This window comes from Tamandua tetradactyla, chromosome X (genome assembly GCF_023851605.1).
Source record: "Tamandua tetradactyla isolate mTamTet1 chromosome X, mTamTet1.pri, whole genome shotgun sequence".
In the NCBI taxonomy this organism is placed as follows: Eukaryota; Metazoa; Chordata; class Mammalia; order Pilosa; family Myrmecophagidae; genus Tamandua; species Tamandua tetradactyla.
In genome coordinates, this window is record NC_135353.1 from 135,615,853 (window position 1) to 135,637,172 (window position 21,320).

Here is a 21,320-nt window from a genome sequence, read left to right on the forward strand (position 1 = left end):
GAATTGAACTGATGGGTCTGAAATAGACCCTCACATGTATGACCAATTGATTACTGACAATGCTGCCAAGTCCACTCTGTTGAGAAAGACGTCTCTTTAACTAATGGTGCTGGGAAAACTGGATATCCATATGCAAAAGAATGAAGGCGGATTCCTATCTCACACCATATATAAAAATCAACTCAAAATGGTTCACAGACCTAAATAAAAGAACCAGGACTATAAAACTCCCAGAGAAAAACATAAGGAAGCATCTTCAGGATCTTATGTTAGGTAATGATTTCTTAGACTTTAAACCTAAAGTAAAAGTAACAAAATAAAAAAATATATAAATGGGATCTCATCAAAATGAAAAACTTTTGTACATCAAAGGACTGTAATACAAAAGTGAAAACACAATCTACTCATTGGGCGAAAGTATTTGGAAAACACATAACTTACAAGGGTTTAATATTTAGGACAGATAAAGAAATACTACAATTCAACAATAAAGACAAACAACCCAATTTAAAAAATGGGCAAAAGCCTTGAATAGGCATTGCTCCAAAAAGGATATACAAGTAGTTGGAAAGCACATGAAAATATGTTCAACATCATTTGATATTAGGGAAATGCAAATCAAAAGCACAATTAGATAACATTTCATATCCACTAGAATGACTACTATTAAAAAATCAGAAAATTAGAAGTTTTGGAAAGGATATGGAGAAATAAGAGCACTTGTTCATTGTTGGTTGAAATGCAAAACAGTGCAGCTGCTGTGGACCACAATTTGGCAGTTCCTCAGAAACTAAGTATAGAATGACCATATGACTCACCAACCCTTCTACTAGGTATATACCCAAAAGAATTGGAAATAGGGACTTGAATAGATATTTGCATATTGATGCTCATAGCAGTATTATTCACAACTGCCAAAAGACAGAAGCAACTCAAGTGTCCATCAGCCAATGAATGGATACACAAGATGTAGCTTATACATACAATAGAATATTATTCAGCATTAATAAGGAATGAAGTTCTAGTTCATGCAATAACATGGATGAACCTTGACGATATTATGTTGAATGAAATAAGCCAGAAACAAAAGGACAAATATTGTATGATCTCACTGTCTGAAATCATTAGTATAAGCAAACTCAATAGAGTTAGAATCTAGAACATAGGTTACCAAGAGCTGAATTGGGAGTAGGAAATGGGGAGTTAATGTTTAATGTGTATAGAATTTCAATGTTGGCGCAACATTGTGAGTATAATTAACTGCCCTAAATTATGTATGTGAATGCGGTAAAAAGGGAACATTTTAAGTCATATATATGTTACTAGAATAAAAATGAAAAGATAAATCATAAGCCTGTACAACACAGTTAACCCTATTGTAAATGATGAACCATAGTTAATAGTACAATTATTAAAATGTGCTTTCATGAGTTAAAACAAATGTACCACACTAATGCAAGTTGTTAATGATAGGGTAGTATATGGGAAAAAATAAACCCTAATGTAAACTATGGACTATAGTTAATAGTACAATTATAATAATATTCTTTCATCAGCTTTAACAAAGGTACCTCACTAATAGAAACTGTTACTAATAGGGGGGTGGGATACATGGGAACAATGTATTTCTTACATCTTTCTGTAAACCTACAACTTCTCTTGTCAAAAGAAAAATAGATTTTAAAAAAAAGATTAACCATCGCATTAACCTTGTATCCTGCAACCTTGGTACAGTCACTTACAAAAAAAGATCACAGAACCTTATCAAAAAGATAGAAGCCAGCTTGAAGAATCTTCCACTGGCCAAATTTGGGAAAATTTGATAAAAATATTGACAGTCATGGACTATAACCCACTCAATAAGATAACTGCTGAACACATAATCATAAATAATAAATAGATAGATAAATAGATAGACAGATAGATAGATGGATGGATGGATGGATGAAACCTCTTTCCTCCAATGAAATGCCAATAAATGTAGATTGAATAATGGAATTAGAAATTCACCATTTAGAAACTGTAATATAATTAATTCAGTCAAAAATCAATCATATCAGATGCAAAACCAGTATTTTGATGAACAACAGAATATTTACATAATCTCAAAATATCTCCTCACTAAAGTACTTATAAAATATAAAATAAACAATAACTTTACAGTGGAGATATATGGACAACACCTTCTAACCAAGTAATCAAATTTAATATCATCAATTATGGGACAAAACAAGTATCCTTTAGATGTGATTATCTGAGGACACATCTCATATGCTGCATTCCTGCCCAAAAAACATAACCTGAATTTAATCATGAGGAAACATCAGATAATCCCAAATCGAAGGGGCATTTTACAAAATTAGTGGCTATATTCTTCAAAAATATCAATGTCATGCAAGACAAAGACAGGCCAAGTAACCATTTTATATTTTAGGACAATAAAAGACATGAAAACTAAATGCCATGTATGATCATGGATTGGATCCCAGAGTGGAAAAAAAAAGTGGCTATAAAGAACATTATTAGAAGTGGCAAAATTTGAATAGGGACTGTGGATTAAATAACATTAGCCAATATTAAATTCCCTGATTTTGAATACTGTAAAGTGGTCATGTAAGAGAATATCATTGTCTTTAGAAAATAAATGATGAAGTATTTAAGGGTAAAAGGGTATAATCTATGCAACTTATTCTCAAATGGTTCAGGAAAAAAAAATGTGTGTGTGTGTGTGTGTGTGTGTGTGTGTGTGTGTGTGTGTGTATGTATACACATAAAATTATAAAACAAATATGGCAAAACATTACCAAATGGTCACTCTAAGTAAAGGGTATACAGAAGTCCTCTACTTTATTCCTCCAACACTTCTTTAAGTTTGAAATTATTAAAAAAAATTTTTAATTAATTTTGTTTACTGGTATATACTACTTTTAACACATCAGATTTCAAACAAGTACATGTCGTGTACTCGTCTCCTTTAAAGAAGGATGGTGAAGGAGGATGAAAAATCATTAGCCTTGTGAAAACCTTAGTAGAATACAATTTATATTCTTTGAAAAAGCACCATATGAAAAATCAGGTTTTCTTTATGTCTTTAAGTATAAGCCAGATTGTACTCTCAACATTTCATGGCATTTGGTATAAATAGTGAAGGTTCTAAATGACATTTAGGTCACTTTACAAATGGCACTTTTTTCTATTTAAAGTAAATAATAGTTCATAATTGATCTAAGAATATGGCTACTTTAAGACACAGGTATTTATGTTAATACACCTTCATAAAATCATGTGAAGCAGCATTAGGGTGAGACATCAGAGGAAGGATTAAAATTTTAAACATGATTATAGGGTACGTAAAAAATGCACAAAAACTATTGCTATAGAAGAATACTTAATTATATGGAAAATATGCATACTAGGTTATTAAAAACTGCATGTAACAAATACTATTTATAGCACTTATACAGTACTATTTCTATTATTTAAAAAGTGTCTTTGCACCAAAGATCCAGAACTTTCACAAATATATGGAGATTAAATAACACATCTTAAACAACCAGTAGGTCAAAGAAGAAACTGCTAGAGAAATTGGTAACTATGCAGAGATGAATGAAAATGAGAATACAAGATGTCAGAAATAATGCTGAGAATGAAATTTATTGCCCTAAATGCCCATATTAAAAGAAGAAAAAGTGGGTGTCAAGGTTCGGGAGAGCAGGGCTGGAATGGCTCTTGCCCTCGCAGGTGTGCAAAAAAGCCTTTTTACACAATTGTACTTAGAGATAATATATTAGTCCAGAGTTCTTCTTTGGGTGAAAGCAGAACCATTTATAGTGGGTGCCTTACAGGTACCTCCTCCATCCAAGTTCGGCCTTCACATCTCAGGAAGATACCTACCTATGTATGAACCCATGACACAGGTGGTGCTTTCGGACGGCTCTACTAGTCTGTATGGAGACACACTGTATGCGGGAAGCTGCAAATGGCTAAGGATTTGGCATGGTACTTTTGAAGTATTTGATAGTTTTCTGGAAAGGATACCAGAAGAGCATCTGGAATTGTCTGAGATTATGTCCAGTTGCATGTCAGAGGATGAAGTTGAAAAGCAGAGAAATCAGCTTTTGGTAGACACCCTATTGTTTCTGCACTTCTTATATATACAGCAGTTAAACAAGGTATCGCTCAGGACATCTCTGATTGGGGAAGAAGGGCTTAGCCCAGAAACAGACCTCAGTCTCCTGATGTGACTGGCAAAACCAGTTGTAATAGTAAGAAATGGAATGATTACAATCACCAAGCTTTTGTCTATGATCACCTGTCAGATCTCCTTGAGTTGTTTTTAGATCCAGAACAACTCAATGCATCATTTCATTTGACCCACAGTAGTCTAATCTCTTGAGAAGCTACTGAGGCACTCAGCTTTCCTACTGAAGGTACGGTGAGCAGAGCCAGGAGGATCTATCCACTTCATGAACTTGCCCTCTGGTCACCACTTCATGCAGAGACTGGCTTCTCAAAGATCTCTGAGACCTTCTCCTTCTATAAGCTGGAAGCCTGGTTTAGAGCCTGTTTGACTGGGAATCCATTTGGTACTATTGCTTCGCTCAACTGTGGAAAGAAACTGGTTAGGGCTCATCAAGATCTGTGACAATTGAAAAGTGCAGGAATAGCATCTTTGTCTTGGGCCCTGTAGAGACTGTTCTTAATCTCCACAGCTGTGACAATGTGAAAATTACTGCTGTTTGCCATCAGCTGTCCATCTCTTCTACCGCAGGTTTCACCTTTCACATTCTAACACCTACATACCCACTTATTCTCTATGGAAACCAGATAGTAACTGCCACTTTTCACACCCATTACCCATTGTTGGAGGACCATATGGTGAGAACTGGCCTTGCTACAGTGCCTAACTATTGGAATAACGCAATGATTATGGGCAGAGAGACCAGTGATGCAAATGTCTTCAAGGCTCTTACCACATTGTGAATTCTATGTATTTATTATTCCCTTTGAAATGGAAGGGGATATCACAGAGATACCTGGGGACCTTCCATCTGCATATCAGAAAGCACCAGGTCAAAGACAACAAGATAAAAATCTGGCAGAAAAGTGTGAAGGAAGCACCTCTGACAAAGGACCAAAGGAAGCAGTTCCAGGTACTAGTGGAGAACAAGCTATGAATGGTTAATTCATACAGGGCATCCCCAGTAGGTGGACAGTCCTGTGCCCCCTGCAGGAGGCTCCAAACTAGCAGCTGGATAGGCCTTCTATGTCAAAACACTTGGGCCCTGGAAGCATGAAAATTAATGGAAGATGATACCCATCTTGAAACTAAATAGGGAAGGCACTTTCTCTTGCTGCATAAAAGACTTCAGGGCTTTATTTCCCTATTTAAGACCTTTCCATGATTACCATTCCATACTCATTTATAGGTTGAGTTTTGCTAAACTTCTGACTATCATATAAACGTGTAGTTTATAGAACATTGGAAAACTTATCTTTGTGATGCCAAAATGTAAAAGTTGTTGAAGACAGGCTTGTATTTTTTTTTTTTTTTAACATGAGCAGGCACTCGGAATCGAACCTGGGTCTCTGGCATGGCAGGTGAGAATTCTGCCACTGAGCCACTGTGCACTGACCAGGCTTGAATTTTATTACTATGTCAATACTAAAGTAATTGAATATAGATTTTAATTGGGTGAAAGAGTTTTAACCTTTTTAACATTAATAAGAGTTTTAAAGTTCTTTATAACTATTTAAAAGGATATTGTTACTGCTTTTAAAAAATAACTGGAGTGAACATATGATCTGTTGAATAAATACAGCAGAAATAGTTTTATATGAAATATTTTAGCCCGTAAAGTATGAAACTTAATGAAACTGTGTAAAAATACCCTTTATTTTCTGCTTTCTGCTTCGAAGTTTTAATAAGCTAGTTCTAGTCTCCTTTTGGTAAAACAATCAAGCTTTGTTGTTAATTTTAGAAGAGATTTCCAACATCATTCTGTGATGTTATACTGTTTAAATTGATGTTTTTCTTTTATTGGGAATGCCCTATCATTTAAGATGAAGGAAAACAATTATCAAAGTGGTAAAATAAATCTGATTGCTGATAAACATTCTTTCATATGCTTACTGGCACATTTAATTGTCATTATTTTAAAAAGGGCCTGATCTTTTATTTGTACAGTTAAAATTTACCCTCAGAATATGTTTGAGATTTTCAGTTTTTATTTTAAGATGAAATTAAAGCAAGCATACCATTACCAAATAAAGAAATGTTGGAATATTGGAGGAAAAAAAAAAGAAAGAGCAAAAATCAAGGATTTTTAACTGCTCACCTGGAGGAACTAGAGAAAGAACAGCAAACTAACTACAAAGCAAAGAGAAGAAGAGAACTAACAAGAATTAAAGCAGAGTTAAATGGATGGGAAAACAAAAGGACAATAGAAAGAATCAATAAAACCAAAAGATGATTCTTTGAGAAAGTCAATAAAATCAATGGACTCCTAGCAAGGCTGATAAAAAGAGAGAGGATGTAAATGAACAAAATCAGAAATGAGAGGGGGGGATCGTTACCACAGACCCTGAAGAAATGAAAGAAATCATAGAGGATACTATAAACAACTATACACCAAACTAGACAACTTAGATGAAATGGAAAAAATTCCTAGAAACACACGAACACAGTGACTCAAGAAGAAATAGAAAATGTCAACAAACCAATCACAAGTAAAGAGAGTCAATCAGTCATCAAAAATCTTCCTACAAAGAAAAGTCCAGGACAGGGGAATTTTATCAAACATTCCCGAAAGAACTAACATCAATCCTGCTCAAACGTTTCCAAAAAACTGAGGAAAAAGGAGCACTACCTAAATCATTTATGAAGTTAACATCACTCTAATACTAAAACCAGGTAAAGATGCTATAAGAAAAAAAACAAAAACAAACAACAACAACAAAAAAGATGCTATAAGAAAGGAAAACTATAGGTCAATCCCCCATGAATATACATGCCAATATTCTCAACAAAATTTTAGCAAATTGAATCCAATGACACATTAAAAGAATTACAAACCACCAGGAATGCAAGGTTGATTCAACATAAGAAAATCGATTAATATAACACAGCACATTAACAAACTGAAAGGAAAAAAATCACATGATCATTTCGACAGACACTGAAAAAACGTTCAACAAAATGCAACATTCTTTTCTGATCAAAACATTTCAAAAAGTAGGAATCAAAGGCAATCTCAATAGGATAAAATGGATATATGAAAAACCCACGGCCAGCATCATACTCAATGGTGAGAGACTGAAAGATTGGGAACAAGACAAGGATGCCCTCTGTTACCACTATTATTCAACACTGTCCTAAAAGTTCTAGCTAGAGCAACCTGGCAGGAAAAATAAAAGGTACCCAAATTGGAAAGGGAGAAGTAAAACTTTCATTATTTGCAAACGACATAATCCTACACTTGGAAAATCCTGAGAAACCTACAACAAAGTTACATGAACTAATAAATTCAGCAAGGTGGGGGGAATAAAAAATTAATGTAAGAAAATCATTAATGTTTCTATACACAAGCAATGATCTAACTGAGGAGAAAATTAAGAAAAAATATTCCATTCAAAATAGCAACTAAAAGAATCAAGTATCTAAGAATGAACCTAACCAGGGATGTAAAGGACCTGTACACAGAAGACTACATAACATTGCTAAAAGAAATTAAAGAAACTCTAGATAGGTGGAAAGACATTTCCTGCTCATGGACAGGAAGCTTAATGTAGTTAAGATGGCAATTCTCTTGGAGAGCAGTGTGGTGGTTCCACAAGAAGCTAGAGGTTGGTTTGCCATATCATCCTGAAATTCCATTGTTCAGTATATACCTGGAGGAACTGAGTGTGGGGACATAAATGCACATTTGCCCACTAGTGTTTCTGGTGGAAGTAATTGTGATCCACAATGAATGGAGGTAGCCTAAGGGCAAAACGACTGAGGAATGGAAGGGCGAACTACAGTGTATACATACAAGAGGACTACTGAGCCAATGCAAGAAGTAATGAAGTTGTGAGGCATGCAAATAGATGAATGAATCTTACAAAGTGTATGCTGGCTGAATGAAGGGTCAGGAATAAAAAGACAAATATTACCATGTCTCAATTATATGGACTAACTATAATATAAAAACCTAGTGAACAAAAGTCGAGAGCATGGGTTATCAGATTGAGGATTATTGTAAAGGGTCCTAGATTGTAAACTCTTACAGAAGTCACATATATTAGGAGGTATAATTGTTAATTCTAAGTTGTGAGATACTGAGCTGTTTGTATATAAACTGGTCTTTACCAGAAACTTCGGGTATTTATGTGACACCTGAGATTCAGAGTCAGAGCTCTGAAACTATGAAAGTCAGCAGTACCCCATACAGAAATGGTTTAAAAAGTTGAAAAAGTGATCAGACATCGAGTAGAGATATGAATGAAGCAGATGTGGATAGGACTAAGGTATATCAGAAGAATGGGTAAAGGATGGTATCATCCATATCTTAAAACTTCAACTTCTGTGTAAGACTAAAAGGAGAGATGTTTATTTGGTGTAAAATTTTAATTTTGGATAGCACATGTTTTAATTTAACTTTTATGGTCAGTTTAGTTGAACACCATAAGTACAGGGAATCTTGAATAGGGCATGAGATTTTGCTGGTTTGTGTAGGTTAGTGTGATACCCTGATAAATTCAAGAGTGATTTGGACAATAGATAAAGAAGTACTGCAGGGTCCCTCCTTAGGGTAATGGGGAGAAAAGAGGAAAGATTCAACTTCTCCATTTGGAGAATTTCTGATACTCTCACAAGCAGTGGGGACAACCAAATCAATAGGCTGAGCCCCAGATCTTGGGGTTCACCCCTATGAAACTTATTACCACAAAGGACAGGCTAAGCCTACTTAAAATTAGGCCTAAAAGTCCCCTTAGGGGAATGGTGAGAAAGGGGGAAAATTCAACTTCCCCAAGTAGAGAATTCTTAATATTCTCACAAGCAGTGAGGTCAAGAAAGCAACAGGCTGAGCCCAAACTTGGGGTTTGTTCATATGAAACTTAACCCCACAAAGGATAGGCTAAGCCTACTTAAAATTAGGCCTAAGAATCACCCCCCCAAAAGACCTCTTTTGTTGCTCAGATGTGGCCCCTCTCTCTCAGCCAACATGGTGAGCAAACTCACTGCCCTCCCCCTCTCTACGTGGGACATGACTCCCAGGGGTGTGGACCTTCCTGGCAACGTGGGACAGAAATCCTAGAATGAGCTGGGACTCAGCACCAAGGGATTGAGAAAACCTTCTCAACCGAAAGGGGAAGAGAGAAATGAGATAAAATTAAGTGTCAATGGCTGAGAGATTCCAAACAGAGTCGAGAGGTTATCCTACCTTTTCAGTTAAGGTGTAACAGAGAGGCTGGAGGGAACTGCCTGAAAATGTAGAGCTGTGTTTTAATAGCCATGTTTCTTGAAGAGGATTGTTTAATGATATAGCTTTCACAATGTGACTGTGTGATTGTGAAAACCACTGCGTCCAATGCTTCTTTTATCTACCTTATGGACGGATGAGTAAAACGTAAGGATTAAAAATAAATAAATAATAGGGTGAACAAATGGTAAAATAAATTTAGTAGATTAAAAATAAATAAAGGAGGTCTTCACATAAAAAATGGTAAATTATTCTGATTTTTTAACTTCTTTCAATTCATTTGATTGAATGGCTGGTAAAAATTGTCAGACTGAATGAGAGTATTAGATGAGAAGATGTTGACGATGAAAACAAGGTCATGAAATGTACATTTGTCCCTTCAGTACATACAAATTATTTTATAAAACTCTTTTTTCAAAAAAAAAAAAAGTAGGCCTAAGATTCACTCCCAGAGAACCTCTTTTGTTGCTCAGATGTGGCCTCTCTCTCTAAGCTGACATGGCAAGGGAACACACTGCCCTCCCCTCCTACGTGAGACATGACTCCCAGGGGTGTGAATCTCCCTGGCAACATGGGACAGAAATTCCAGGATGAGATGGGACCCAGCATCAAGGGATTGAGAAAGCCTTCTTGACTAAAAGGGGGAAGAGAGAAATGAGAAAAAATAAAGTGTCTGTGGCTGAGAGATTTCAAACAGAGTCAAGAGGTTATCCTGGAGGTTCATCTTATGCATTATATAGATATCCCTTTTCAGTTTATGGTGTATTTCAGTGGCTAAAGGGAACTACCTGAAACTGTAGAGCTGTGGTCCAGTAGCCTGGTTTTTTGAAGATGATTGTATGAAGATATAACATTTACAATGTGACTGTGTGATTGTCAAAACCTTATGTCTGATGTTCCCTTTCTCTAGATTATGGAGAGATGAGTAAAAAATATGGATAAAATAAATAAATAAAAGGGTGGGCCACGGTGGCTCAGCAGGCAGAGTTCTTGACTGCCATGCCGGAGACCTGGGTTTGATTTCTGGTGCCTGCCCATGCAAAAATAATAACAACAGTAAAATAAATTAAATAATAAATAAGAGGGGGAAGAAAGGTTAAAATATATTGGGTAGATGGAAATACTAGTGGTCAATGAGAGGGAAGGGTAAGGGGTATGGTATGTATGAGGTTTTCCATTTTTCTTTCTTTTTTTGGAGTGATGCAAATGTTCTAAGAAATGATCATGGTGATGAATATACAACTACGAATGAATTTGTGAGCCACTGATTGTACACCAAGTATGGAATGTTTGTATGTTAAGAACGCTTGTGTTTGTATGTTGTTTTGTCAATAAAAATATTTTTAAAAACAGATGTCAATTCTACCCAAATTGATTTACAGATTCAATGCAGTACCAATCAAAATTCCAACAACCTACTCTGGAGACTTGGAAAAGCTAGTTACCAAATTTATTTGGAAGGGAAAGAGACCCCAAATAGCTAAAAATACCCTATAAAAAAAAAGCTAAGTAGGAATATTAACACTTCCTAATATCAAAGCTTATCACAAAGCCACAGTGATCAAAATAGCATGTTACTGGCACAAAGACAGAAGTATCAACCAGTGGAACAGAATCAAGAATGTAGAAATAGACCACCAAATCTATTGTCAACTGATCTTTGACAAGGCCCCCAAATCCACTGAGCGGGGACAAAATAGTCTTTTCAATAAATGGGCATAGAGAACTGGATATCAATAGTCAAAAGAATGAAAGAGGACTCTTACCTTACACCCTATACAAAATTAATTCAAAGTGAATCAAATACCTAAATATAAGAACCAGTACCATAAAACTCCTAGAAGAAAATGTAGGGAAACATCTTCAAGACCTAGTAATAGGAGGTAGCTTCCTAAACTTTACACCCAAAGCACAAGCAATGAAAGAAAAAATAGATAAATGGGAACTCCTCAAAATGAAATGCTTTTGCGCCTCAAAAGACTTTGTCAAAAAGATGAAGAGGCAGACAACACAATAGAAGAAAATATTTGGAAACCAGGTATCAGATAAAGGTTTGATATTCCATATACATAGAGAAATCATACAACTCAACAACAAAAGAACAAACAACCCAGTTATAAAATGGGCTAAAGATATGAATAGGCATTTTTCCAAAAGAGCAAATATAGATGGCTAAAAAACACATGAAGAGATACTCATTTTCATTAGTTGTAAGGGAAATGCAGATCAAGACTACAATGAGATACTACCTCATACCTATAAGAATGGCTACTTTCAAACAAATAGGAAACTACAAATGTTGGAGAGGAGGTGGAGAAATTGAGACACTTATGCACTGCTGGTGGGAATGTATAATGGTACAGTTGCTATGGAAGACAGTCTGGCAGTTCCTCAGAAAACTAAATATCGAATTGCCCTATGGCCTGGCAATACCACTATTCAGTATACACCCAGAAGAGCTGAAAGCAGTGACACAAACAGATATTTGCACACTGATGTTCATTAGCAGCATTATTCATAACTACCCAATGATGGAAATAATCAAAGGGCCCATCAACAAATGAGTGGATAAACAAAATGTGGTATATATATATTCGATGGAATATTATGCAGCAGTGAGACAAAATGAGGTCCTGAAGCACATGACAAAGTGGATGAACCTTGAGGACATAATGCTGAGTGAAATAGCCAGGCACAAAAGGATAAATACTGTATGATTCTACCTTTATGACCATGGTCCCCATATACAAAATACAAGGGACCCAGAGATACACAGAAACTAGAGATGGGTGAACGGTAGCTAATGATGTTGAACTTAAATGTAGGGGAATAGACAGAAGTGAAGGCAGTTCATTAGTGGGTTTATAAGTAATATTCCCATACTGAAGGTGAACATAATTGAAAGGTGCATACAGACCCATGTGTCACACTGGTTAACATTACAAATAAAAATAAGTTCTTGCATGAACTACTTCAAAGGTATGAATCTTGTACAAACAGTGTATAATATCAGGGCATAGGGACAAAACTGCTATTTCCTGCTATGGCCTTTATTTAACAGGAAAACATTAACAGCACCACAGCAACATCAGGAGTAAATAACAGCGAGAAGGTCAAGAGTTAAAGGGAGGTTTGGATTTTCTATTTAGTGAGGGCATGTTTATTGGTTATTTTCTTCTTAGGAACAATGGAATTGTCTAAAATTGAATGTTGATGGACTGTTGACTTTGGATATTAGACATGATGCCCAATGGATGGAGGTGCCTGAAGGATATACTGACTGAGAAGTAGAATGGCAAACAGTGCTGTCTTCATATGATCGAATACTATGCTGCTACAGAAAGGAACAGAGTTGAGAGGCATGCAATGCTGTGAATGACCCTGTGGGACATTTTGTAAGGCAAAATAAGCCAGAAACAGAAGAGCAAATATTCTATGGTCTCATTTAGAAAATACTATAAGAAAATTGGGGCCAAGATAAGTTATTATAGCAGTCCCATTTAGTCCGGAGTGGTAACTGTTATTTCTAGACTTTGAGAGGCTGTGCTATGTTTATAACCTGATATTTGGAGATAAGAATGAAGCAAATCAGGTCGGGATTAACATAATCCTGAATACAGGGGTAAGGAAGACATTGTCTATATTTCAGAACTTCACCTATTCTATGAGACCAAAGGAAGAAAGGTTTATTTTGTTCAAAACCTAAATTTTCTGTGGCATGTGGTCTAACTCAACCTGTCTGGGCAGTTCATTTAAACACCTAGGCACAGGGAGCCCAGAATGGGAATGAGGGCCTATAATACTGTATGGCTTGGTGTGATGCCTGGATACATTCCAGAGTATGTAAAGCTGGTAATCAAAAAGTATTAGCAGGGTGGGTAATAGTGGCTCAGTGGCACAGTTCTGGCCTGCCATGCTGGAGACCTGGGTTCGATTCCCGGTGCCTGCCCATCCAAAAAAAAAAAGCATTGGCAAAGTCCCATGAGGGATGGGAGAAAAAATATGGAAATTTTAAGCTTTACCACTGGGGAAACCCCTGATCCTGTGTCAGACACCGGGGACTCTCAAGTCAATAGGCTAGGTCCTTGATCTTGAGGCTTGCTCTTATGAAGCTTGTTAGCAGAGCTTAGCCTATCTGTGGTTATGCCTACGAGTTATTTCCAGAGGACCTGTTTTATTGCTCAGATGTAGCCTCTCTCTCTAAGCCCAACTCTGCAGGTAAAATCACTACCCTCCCTGCTGCGCGGGACATGACATCCAGGGGTGAGAGTCTTCCTGGCACTGTGGGATATGACTCCCAGGGATGAACCTGATCATGGCACCATGGGATCAATTATGCCATCCTGACCAAAAAGGGGAAAAGAAGTGTAACAAATAAGGTATCAGTGGCTGAGAGAGTTCAAAGAGAGGCTACTCTTATGCAATCTTCAGCTAGACAATGCTACCTATCATAGTTTGCCAAACTCCAACCAAAATCATTCCTGCCAATACTAAAGAACACCTAGGGCTTTATATAAGATTCTACAAAGGTTCCATGCACTAGGGTAACTCTCCAAAATCTGCAACCTCCAGATTGGTCCCTGGACCAGATAAGTCCTGAAATGCAGATGGGCCAGTCTCTCCAGAACATCAATTAGTTCCATCTCCTTAGTCAACATTACTGACAGCCCCTTCCAACATGAGAAAGTTAGAATGGGCATAATCCAAATAACCATAAAGAGTGGGAGAAAGATCAAAGGTGGAGTTTTACAGAGAAGATAGGTTTTAACAAATGAGTATGATTGCTGAATCATTATATTGATATTCCTTTTAGTCTCTACTGTATTGGAGCAGCTAGTAGTAAAAACCTAAAATTATGGAATTGAAACTCATACCAAACTCTGAAATCCGCTCTACAACTAACTGTTGTGGTATGCTTTGATATTTACTGCTTTTTTTGTATATATGTTATTTTTCACAAAAAAAGAAAAAAAGTTGATTGTGATTATGATGATACTGTGAACCACTGATTGTACACTTTGGATGATTACATAGTATGTGAACACATATATAATATATACCAATAAAATTGCATTAAATTAAAAAAAAATCTATACATTAACATCAACCAGAGTGATATATACCAAAATTATAAAATTAATGGTGCTAAAAATTGAAGTGATTTCATTTTCTTTATGTTTTACTATGTTTTCAATTTAACTACAATGAACAGGCATTAATTTTGTAAGAAGAAAAAGCAGTAAAATGTTTAAAATAAAACCAACAAGAACTAAGTAGATGCATTAAAAAAAGGGGGGGGCTGGAAAGAAATTTTAAAACCAACAATGCAGTGTGCTTGCATGATGGGATTATAGCTGATGCTATGTTTTCTCAGTGTTTTTAACTGTGTATTTTAATAAGATTTTAAAACTATGAAGCTCACAGCTTGTGAATTTATTAACTGACTTTGCTTTCGCAGTACATGCTGAAATCTAGGAATCCTGCCTGGTTGATTGTCTTTCTTGAGCTCCATCTCTTACCCTTGGCCCTCCTCTACCTTACAGAGAATCAAAAACCCCTCTTTCTTGAAAACTCTTCTGCATTCACTGCACTGAGGTATACCTGATATTCCTCTATCATATGTGATATCACTTGTTTAGTATCTAGTGTAATTTTCATGGTATAACACTCTCTTCTGATGCACAGGAATGAATCTTTACATAATCGCTACCTCTGGTAGCATATGACAATTGTATAGAATTTACACCACTGCCTCATGCTTTCCCATACCTGCTCTTCTAATCTATAGTAAAGGAGGACAAAGAGGAATATTTCTCAAGGCAGTGTGGATGGAAAGTCTGGATTCGTTGTTGTTTTTTTTTTTAAGAGAAGTGAAATATTTTAAAGCATTGTAAGCACCCATTGGCTTCCTCCATACTTTCTGATCAGAGAGTAAGGTGATGGTGTTATCTATAACTTTCCAGAACAAAGCGTTATGAACGAAATACTTCCTCCTTGCTATCTTCAAGATGAAAACACTCAGCTCAGCAGAGCCTATTGAAACAGGGTCTTTAAAGACAGACGAACACAGTGGAAATGAACCTAGCCCTCCTACCCACACAGCATTAGTTAACTGCTGCTTTCAGAGTTCTTCACAAAGGTGGTTTTTAATTTTTAGACACACACACAGGGCATGCTGACTTCAAATATACTCCTAAAAGATAGGCAAATTTGTGAGAATTAAAATTTTTTGACCAATACACTTACAGTTTTTTCATTATTTTCAAAAGCTTCTCTTGCTTCTTCAAATGTGCAGACTTCTTCCTTGCATTCACGCTCAATGCTGCCCTGTCTTATTTCTTCAAAAAATCCATTGGCTCTTGGGTAGCGTTTTAATACTGAATTGGCTTTTTCTCCCGTAAGGAAAACTAAAAAGAGATATAAGAATACACATAAAAATGCAGTAAGAAAACCTCAAGTGGGAAGTTAATATTAAAAAGAAAACTGTTAAATGCTCTTTAGAAAATATAACTAATATCCTAAACATCTTTAGATGACACAGCTCTATCTGCTATCTTCCTCATCATGTGAGTATGTCCTTTCTTTAGCAGGTGCCCTGAGCAGGGAAAGTGAGATAATCAATCATGTTCTATTCAGACTTCAGCACATTGCTGCCAATCATGGATGTTTAAATATAGTAATAATAATGGTACTACTTTTACTCATTACTATAAGTAGATATTCCAAGGCATTCTGCTGTTCAGACAGTAGCAACCAACTAAAAATCCAGTCCCTACATTATCATTCTTTGTCCCCCTAACTGAAAATGAATAAAAGTCCAAATGACCTAATAATATAAACTCAGAGAGAGAACCCTTCTTTGCCTGAAAAGAAAAGATGACAAAACAATAACAAGAAGTTAGGATAAATTTGCCCATACTTTGTTCCAAGGAAACATTAATGATAATTTTGTTCTAAATGAACTTAAATATATTGTTACACTTTAACACATCTAACCCTATTTCTGCATGATTTACTGACGCATTTCACATAAACATTAAAAATGCAGATCTACAATATCCAGTAAACAAATGCTTTATGTACACTGTGGGGAATTCTTTTTATTTTTATATATAAATACAATTTAAGCTATACTTAAGTTAAATTTTTATGAAAGCATCTTGCTTGTTTGGAGAGATTAACATTTTAACACCAGAATTTAATCTCTGCTAATGTAAATGATTAGAAAATTTCTTAATCTTATAAATTTCTGACATGGGAGAAAGCACATTACAGATCTTTCAAGATGTTAAAAACATAGGTCTCGGGCAGGCCAAGGTGGTTCAACAGGCAGAGTTCCCACCTGCCATGCAGGAGACCCGGGTTCGATTCCTGGTGCCTGCCCATGCAAAAAGAAAACAAAAAACAACAACAACAAAAAAACCATAGGTCTCCATTTTCTAAAGAATGCTTTTAAAAGGGGGCTTTATTTCCCAAAGAACATTTTGAAGTAAAGGAAGAACAATAAGTGTTCTTTCAAAAAATGGCTAAAATAGCATTTAAGTTTTATCCCATTAGGGAACCGTGCATTTCACTTAATATAATATAGATTTATTACCTATGATCCTTTAAAGTATCTAAATTGATATCAACTGGATGGTGCCTACACTAGGGTAAAAACTACAGTAAGCTTTGAATAAGTGTTCCTCTCCTTCTGTATCTCATAAGGATAGAAACGTCTATAAAATCAATAGTGGAGTCATAGAATATCATCTGAAGAAACCTTTAAAATATAAACTGCGGTAAGCACTAAGAAGGGAACTAAAAGGGTACTGCTGAGTTAGAAAATAACAGTGGTATTTGCTAGCAGGGCTTCTCGCAGTTTAGAAGCTTCAGAATCCCCTGGACGACTTATTAACATTCACACAGAACTTATCCACCACACACTCTACCGCCAGAGTTTCTGATGGGTCTGGGGTAGTGGGGCTATGCTGGTTTGAATCTTATGTACCCCAGAAAAGACTATGTTATTTCAATCCATTCTTGTAGGGGCAGACCTATCGTGGGTGGGACCTTTTGGTTAGGCTATTTTAACTGAGATGAGACCCAACCCATTCAAGGTTGGTCTTAATCCTTCACTGGAGTTCTTTATGAGAGGGTAAAAGGCAGGTAAAGCAGGAGAGCACAGAGAGAAATGCCCCAAGACATTTGGGGACAGCCATTGAAACCAGAGCCAGGAGAGAAGGACCAGCAGATGTTGCCTTGAGACTTTCCATGTAACAGAGGAACCCTGGAAGCCAGCAGCCTCTCCTCAGAGAAGGTATCTTCCTCTTGATGCCTTAATTTGGACATGCTCATTGCCTTAGAACTGTAAATTTGTAAACTAAAATATCCCCATTGAAAATGCCAACCTATTTCTGGTATGTTGCATTCTGGCAGCTTTAGCAAACTGAAACAGGGGCCAAGAAGCTGTATTTCTAATAAGTTTTCAGGTAATGGTGATGCTGGTCCTGCTACCACACTTGAGAACCACAATTCTAATGTGAGCTCCCTAGAATATTAGTTCTGTAGAAGGTGTTCATGGAATGCAAGGATTAATAAAATTATAGGGCTTTCTTACAGCATGAGTCTCCAGGGCTGTTAATGTTTAACACATAAAAATATTAGCATATAATAAATATATTTAACATATATTTTTAAATCTCCAGAAAAAGAACATGGTATAAGCATTTGCCATATTTATTTGGCCACAGAACCCTTTTTCAAGGGACATTTCACTGAATTAGCTTCTTAGCCAGTCTTACTTGCATCTTCTTCATACAACAGTCCAACTAATACATGAAGACAGTAAAACGGTCTTCCCTGAGTTTTTTCTTTTTCAAGATAAACACCTCTAGCTCTTTCACCTATTTGTCATATAAAATGGAATCTCTGCACCATCTTTCTCTCATAAAATACAGTGTCATTCAATTCCTGGTGCTTGCCCATGTAAAGAAAAAAAATACAGTGTCTTACATTGAAAGCAATATTCTATGTGTGCTTTGAGACGTGAGAAATTGAGCAAGGGTATCATTTTCTTTGTTTTTAAACACAATACATATGTTAATACAGTATAAGATATGTTTGGTCATTGGGTCAGTTTTTCTGAAGATAAATCACACAATCAATATTAATGTATTTTAAGCTTTTAAGAGAAAAAAGCTAAATACTCCTAATAAGAGTACTATTTTCTTACATGCTATCTAAATGGAAAAGGAGAGTCAAGGAATGCAGCCAACTATTACAATGAGAAAACAGACTACTTCTGAGGGATAAGCAACCGTAAAGTAATGTAGTAGACAGGACTCCTCTAATCCCAACCCAATCAAATTACTAGGAGCATTTCACAAACACCTTCTGTGTATTTTGTGTATTTCTTCTACCGGGAGGCAAGGTAACATAATACTGAGAACTTCATAAGGACTCAACTAACAAGCAGATTTTATCTCACATGACAAATCTGGTTAATTTGAAGATACCGCCTCGACTAAGAATCTGACCAGAAGCTAATATGCTGTCTTACATTAATTATGTCTGCCATATATTAGAGAACAGGAAGTGGTGACAGACTATTTACCAATTCTTATCATCACTTGGAAATCCAATGTGCCCTACATGATGATGCTAGAATTACAATTTTTTTCAAAGTAGAAACAACAACAAAAAAATATGGAGACAGCGTCTTCCCCTTCTCTTTTCCAAAATAAACACCTATTTGCCATATAAAATGCAGAGACCTATAGGATAACATCAGACTATCTCCTCCCCAAACACTGGGCAATGTCAGGACTTGTGTTAGGACTTCTAAAATTAAAGCAGTGATGTTTGAAACTAAAGTTGATCACTTCCCTCTGCTTCCTCCTCCTCAAACTGCAATTAACCCGCAGCTGTCTGGAATCATGTTCATGACTTAATGAGGGATTCCATGATGTGTCAAATATATAGAATGTAAATAATGTACTTTGAAAACACAACAGTGAAGTGTTATTTAACACATGCAGTTTCTCATTAAAGGAAATGAAGAAAAAACATCTTCTTTCAAATTCAGTTAGGAAACACTAAAGAAGATATTTTAAAACTTGTTTTCCTTCAAAGACTGATAAACACACATAGGCTCACGAAATAAGTATATATATTTTAAAAATGAAACCAATTCCTCATAATTTAAAAATAAATAGCTCTCACCCATGTTTTTTCTTCAATGGAAAACAAACTAACAAACAATTAAGAGGGCTTCTCAAATAACTCCTAAATTACTGTTTTAAACCAAAATATTTGGTTGGCAATTAATTTATTATTTTAATAATTTAAGCATTGCAGTTTACTAAAATTGATATTTTAAAGCTAAAACTCTTCAGCAATGTGAAATGACGTCCACAAATTTGCTACAACAGACCAGATAATAAGACCTGAAAATTAATAGCCCACTTAAAATTACAAATGCTTACTTTTTTGAGTGAATAAAGTTCCAGTTTTATCATAAATTTATTGAACAAAGACTGTGTACAATAGATTGTGACAAGTCACAAATAAGAGTAGCAGATGGCCTCTGCCCTCAATTCTCTTCAGTGTAAGAGGTAACAAATATAAATGAAATACAAAAAAGGTCTATAATGCAAGACTGAAAATGGTATATGCTCTTTAGAAGGCAGGCAGATCTCTATCGCGTATGTCTGTGCGTTTGGGGATGGAAGAGCTGGAGAAAGACTCCTGAAAAATGTATTTGAGCTGACCTTTTAAGGATTGGCATAATTGGGACATGCAAGAAAGGCAAGGAAAGACATTCTAGAAAGAAGAAACAGGAAGTAAGGGCTCAGAATTGAATAAAGCATGGGCATAAAATGAGGAACAGTGAGCCAATTGACAGGGTCAGAGGACTACTTTGAAGATAGGAAGAGTGGGAAATGAAGCTAGAAATATGGGCCAATGGTCATGTTATGGAGGGAATTAATGTTAGGCTAAGATATTTGAACTATTTGGTAGCCATTCAAGGTTTTAGAGCAATACTTTGGGGAGGATAACTGAGAAAAAAATGTATATATACGAAAGATTTGAGGGTTAGGATGAGAGGAAAATGGCAATAGAAAGGTCAGGTAAAAGATTACTTACAACAGGCCAGGTTAAGAAATAATAAGATTGTACATTAGAATGCTGTCAATAGGAAAGGAGAGGAAGTGACAGCATGAAAGATACAGATATTAGTTGATGTCTTTGGCCACTACACCAACCATGCACTTAACTGCACCTTATATTTCCTCTGCCTGGTGAACTCTTATCTACTCAGAAGAAAGATCTCCTAAAAGCCTCTCCCAAACTCTACTCTCCACTTCATCAGACAGAGTTGCTATGGATTTTCAGCATTTGTATATACTTCTATTATAATAAATAATCAAAATGTATAATTAATTTATAATATAATTGTAATAATCAAAAATTATAATTTGGTATGTCTATCTCATTTTCTCTTAAGACCATAAGCTTCCTGAGGGCAAAGTTCATCTATTAATATTTTTATCCAACCTCTGTCTTTTATAAAACCTAGCAAAGAACTCAGTACACAGCAGAACTCAATAAGTATGGAATAAAGGAAAAGGCAAAATGGGAGAGACAGAGGCTGAGTGACTAGAACCTAGGAGGCCAAAGACTATGCATCTAATTATAAACGGCACCCCAAATTTAATATATGGCTAAAAATTCAGAAACTATCTTCTGAAATGTGTAGACTACTTGTGTTTGTGTTTCCCTTAGAGCAGACATTTTTTTATCCTTTAAGAACTATGTAATTTCCCCTAGTAGATACGCAGATGTAAGGTAGCTGGTCAGGATGCTTTTCAGCTT

At 35.9% G+C, this 21,320-nt stretch overlaps 1 protein-coding gene and 1 pseudogene across 1 annotated transcript in view; one reads left to right on the plus strand and one right to left on the minus strand.

Moving 5' to 3' along the window:
• PRRG1 (proline rich and Gla domain 1) overlaps positions 1 to 21,320 on the minus strand; it is a 139,703-nt gene that overhangs the window by 56,689 nt on the left and 61,694 nt on the right. Inside the window, exon 3 of the mRNA XM_077146756.1 lies at positions 15,711 to 15,871. Coding sequence (XP_077002871.1) covers positions 15,711 to 15,871 — 161 coding nt within the window. The remainder of the gene's footprint in view (positions 1 to 15,710; positions 15,872 to 21,320) is intronic.
• Positions 3,723 to 5,259, plus strand: LOC143671019 (TBCC domain-containing protein 1 pseudogene; annotated as a pseudogene).